Source organism: Plectropomus leopardus, unplaced genomic scaffold, assembly GCF_008729295.1.
Source record: "Plectropomus leopardus isolate mb unplaced genomic scaffold, YSFRI_Pleo_2.0 unplaced_scaffold8888, whole genome shotgun sequence".
In the NCBI taxonomy this organism is placed as follows: domain Eukaryota; kingdom Metazoa; phylum Chordata; class Actinopteri; order Perciformes; family Serranidae; genus Plectropomus; species Plectropomus leopardus.
Genome location: NW_024697990.1, coordinates 182 through 4527, shown reverse-complemented (window position 1 = coordinate 4527; position 4346 = coordinate 182). Strand labels below are relative to the sequence as shown.

At 43.1% G+C, this 4346-nt stretch overlaps 1 protein-coding gene across 1 annotated transcript; it reads left to right on the top strand.

Annotated features, from left to right (window-relative positions):
- Nucleotides 1–2909: 2909 nt before the first annotated feature.
- Nucleotides 2910–3916, top strand: LOC121940504 (myeloid-associated differentiation marker-like protein 2). The gene has a single exon (XM_042483272.1). The coding sequence runs from the start codon at nt 2910–2912 to the stop codon at nt 3822–3824; it is 915 nt and encodes a 304-aa protein (XP_042339206.1). The 3' UTR covers nt 3825–3916.
- Nucleotides 3917–4346: the final 430 nt, after the last annotated feature.

The window sequence follows — 4346 nt, the reverse complement described above, 5'->3', positions numbered from 1 at the left end:
ACTTTTAATAATTAATAATTACCATGAATATCAACACAACTTTATAAGTTCATAACACATACAAGTTAATTTGTTCCAAGTTTTCCACTAAGCTAAAAGAAATAGAAGTGCACTTCATTACAATATTTATGAACACATGTTTTAAGTTAATTACTCATAAAAATAAAGTTGTTTCAACCACTTTTTTAAAAATTATTTAAACAGTTTAATACCCCTGCTTCCCAGCCTGCTCACACCCAGCCCCTCATCAGTCAGCCAAGACTGAATTCAGCTCACCTTGGCTTCCTGAAGCTACAGCTTTCCCACCCAGAGCCAAATCTCCTGTGACAGGTAGTGGGTAAATCAAGCATTAAATCAAAGAATGCTTGCAGTGATTTGCTGCAAGCAAAACCCTACAAATAGGACAAATTACCGACTGTATCATTTGACTGGAGAAGTCTCAGCATTGCTTGGTTATTTCGGTCAGTATCTTAAAGTTATTAAGAGCTGACACATAACCCTATTTAAAAGTGGGTTTCTGTTTAACACCTCTTCCTTACACACAGCGAGCAAGCAAACCCTGGTGGATGGAGTGCAAAAAATTGTCCAGTATGAAAGACAACAACATCCAGGGTGCCTTTTTGAGCCCTGAGTCTAAACAACAGCTTACTGTTGCACTGAAAATAGGTTGGAGGTGTGCAAAGCTTCTCCAAAATAGAGCCAGGATGAGCAGTTTTTCATGCAAGAGTCTGTTCGCTGACACATGAAGCAGCTAGGACATCTTAATGAGGAAACACTGAAATAATCTGATATTTGCTCACTCACTTGTTCACAATGCATTCAGTTAGGAAGAGGGGTTCAGGTTTGCGAACAATTGTAGTCCCATTCTTTCTCATGTATTGCATGAAGTCTATGGAGGAAAAAAAACAACCTTTATTTAATCAGGTATAAAGACTTATTGAGGTTTAAAATCTCTCTCCAAGAGAGAGCTGGCCAAGAGGGCAGCTTAAAAACATAGTTACAACAATAAATACAAGCAGACAAATACCAGCATCACATATTACAAAGAGCAAGGACAACAGTTAAAATGCAACACAGAACAGTCAGTTAATATGTGCAATTTTTGATTTCAGTAAGAATTTGGGTAGCAATGATATTGAACAAGAGTGCTTTTTTCTCAGTCTTTTAAACGTGTCCTACATTCCCTTATAGTGATCAGCTCAGACAAGTTCAAGTCCTTGATTCCAAGAAGAGGGGGCGCCAAATTTAAAAGTTTTTTTGCCATATTCTGTGCGAGCCTTGGGGACCAACATCAAGAGAATACTGTGAGTGCAGGCCATATTGGTATATTTGATCTGTACTCTCACCGTATTTTAATGAGAATGAAAAAAATGTTCATTCTGTTCCATAGTGAAAGAAAGATAGTTAGTAGTAGACTGTCTGTATTTCAGAAAATCTCTCAGCTCTCTGACCTCTCCATATGATGACAGTATCATCAGTGTATCTTTTCCGCAAAGCAAAATTGTCTTTTTTTTGTTACATCCAGCTCCTTTAAGAGACAGAGCCAATATATTCATCCATTTGGGTTCAGAAACTGTCATCTTCCCTTATTCACTGTAAAATCCCACCACACTCACCGACACGACTTTAGTGGAAAAGGATTTAGCTGAAATTTACCACACTTCATGAGCTATAAAAATGAATGTGTTCACCTTGCACACTGTAAATCAAAAATCACAGCATACTAATATCACAGGTTAAAGTATTTCAAGCAACTACTAATTATTTCCACTTCCCTCTCACAAGCATCGCTCAAATCTGCCATCACTCCTGCATAATCATCCCTCTGGACCTGTATGTAATTTCTGCCTCTAATGGGAGTCTTAGCGTCCCTCCCTGTCATTACACTGCGTTTAAATGCCAGTTTCATACTGAGGGTGCTCTGACTCAGCCTCTCTGGGTGCTCCCTAGAAATACGACTCCCATACTGACTGCCACATGCGGCCTCCCACCCCTCTGTGGAATATAGACCCCCTATTTATAGACCTGGCGAGGCCTGTAACCCTGGGCTCGGCACAAACTTTCATTTAAACAACCGCCCCTTGCAATCCACTGAGTGCACACTGGAGGGAGAGGTTGTGTATTTGTGTGAGTTAGACAGAGTGGAAGACCAAATCCAAAAGGCAAAAGGAGACTGCAACAGCGGGACAAAGAGCAAGAGGCAGAGCCAGCAGTTTGAGCGATTCTGACGGGCAGTTAATGGCCTACAGTGAAGAAATTACAAGGATTGAGTTGCTGAGTAATGGAAATTGACTGACAGGACAACAAACTAGTCCACCTGCTCGGCACTGGAGGCTATTGTTGGAAGACTGATCTTCAGATGTGACTTTTAGAGGACCTTACTTCATTTTGAACTTTCGATACACTGGACAACTTGGTGATTGACGAGAGCAAGCGAGATTTTGAAGGCCATACAATACAGCTTTGAGTAAGACCAGGATCGAATTCTTCATCTTTAAAACATTTTAAAACACTATACAAGGACTGATACGAGTGTTATATGATTTGCTGAAAATATACTTTGCATACTTTGTTTGATTTGTGAAGCCTTGTAGAGAAATTATGTTAAAAACAACGAAAATCAAAACAATATCTTATTTCAAGGCCTGATTAAATATCCTTTACTATTACAAGCTACTGTACAAACGTCTACATAACAGTGAATAAATGTGACTTGATCTAAGGCCCACCACTGTAATTACAAAGCAAGCTCGGGGAAGAATTACAGACATTTGTAATTAAGGTCCATCTATAAAAGGCAACCAAAGGAAAGGGTGAGGTCTGTGACGAAAAAAAAAGAGTGGGCCTCTAGGACACAGAGACATCAAGAAGCCAAGAAAAACAGCTGCTTCTGGGAGACAACACACGCCATGGATGCTCATGGAGGACACTACCTTAATAAAGACGCTGTGCTTTCACCTTTAGGTGTAGCGCGAATGTGCCAGTTGCTACTCGGTTGCACCATAATAGCCCTTGTGGCCCACAGCGCGGGCTACAGTGCCGACTACGGAACCTTCTGCATGTTTGTGTGGTGCTTCTGCTTTGCTGTCACGCTGGTTGTGTTCACCTTGGACATCACGCGGCTCCACACATGCATGCCCATTTCCTGGGATAACTTCACTGTGGCGTTTGCCATGCTGGCAACGCTCATGTACATCACTGCTTCCGTGGTCTACCCTGTCTACTTCCTCCAAACAGAGTGCCCCGATGACAGCTGTGAAGTCCAAATCTACCGCATCGCTGTCACCGTCTGCTCCAGCGTCTGCTGCTTCCCCTACGGTACCGAGGTGTTCCTGACTCGGGCCAAGCCGGGGGCTGTAGTGGGTTACATGGCCACTGTGTCCGGTCTACTCAAGGTGGTCCAGGCTTTTGTGGCTTGCATTATTTTTGGGGCCCTGGACCATGACAGCGAGTACAATGTCTACATTGCCACTGAGTACTGTGTGGTTGTGTACAGCCTGTGCTTTTCCATCACTGTCATTGTGATAGTACTGACAGTTTCTGGCAGGACCTCTGCCCTGCGGTTCCCCTTTGATCGGTTCGTGGTTGTCTACACCTTCTTCGCTTTCATCCTCTACCTCAGTACTGCACTCATCTGGTCCATATTCAGCTTTGACAGGAAGTACGGCACCACATCTCGTCCTGAGGACTGCCCACGTGGGGAATGTCCCTGGGACAGCAAGCTGGTGGTGGCAGTGTTTACCAACGTCAACCTGATCCTGTATTTTGTTGACCTTGTTTACTCCCAGAGGATTCGCTTTGTCTCCAGCTCTGCTGCTGTCTGAAAAACTTTCCCCTCTCAAGACTGTTTAGCCTCAGAGACAAATGAAGTTTGAGGCCTTCTCCATTATGCTATCCACAGTCACATCTCTGTGAAGGACTCATTTCCTTGGATCCACAGATTCATGGTTTCGTATTTATGTGTGACATTTTTTATCATCTAGAATTGAGCCTTTTAGCTGCAAAACTGACAGTGTTAGCCCATGCTATAAACTGCAGGCCTTTTTACAGTTCTGCAGTGACCTACCAGAGAGACTGCCAGGTGCGCAGATGAGCTGATCTCAGCAACTTTGTCCACCGAGGAAGTATGTCCATCTTAGCACCCAGTACGTCCCTCTGCTCTAGATTCATTCAGTGGTCGCATACGCGATGAACCTATGGATGTGTGGGAAAATTAGAATATCAGTGTTATGTCAATCAGAGTACAGAGGCTGAACAATTAACCCTTTGAAACCTGTAGCGGCATCAATTTTCTTGTGCTGCCCTCAGACACCTTTCTCAAGTATTTAAGCCTTTGAACGCTGTGC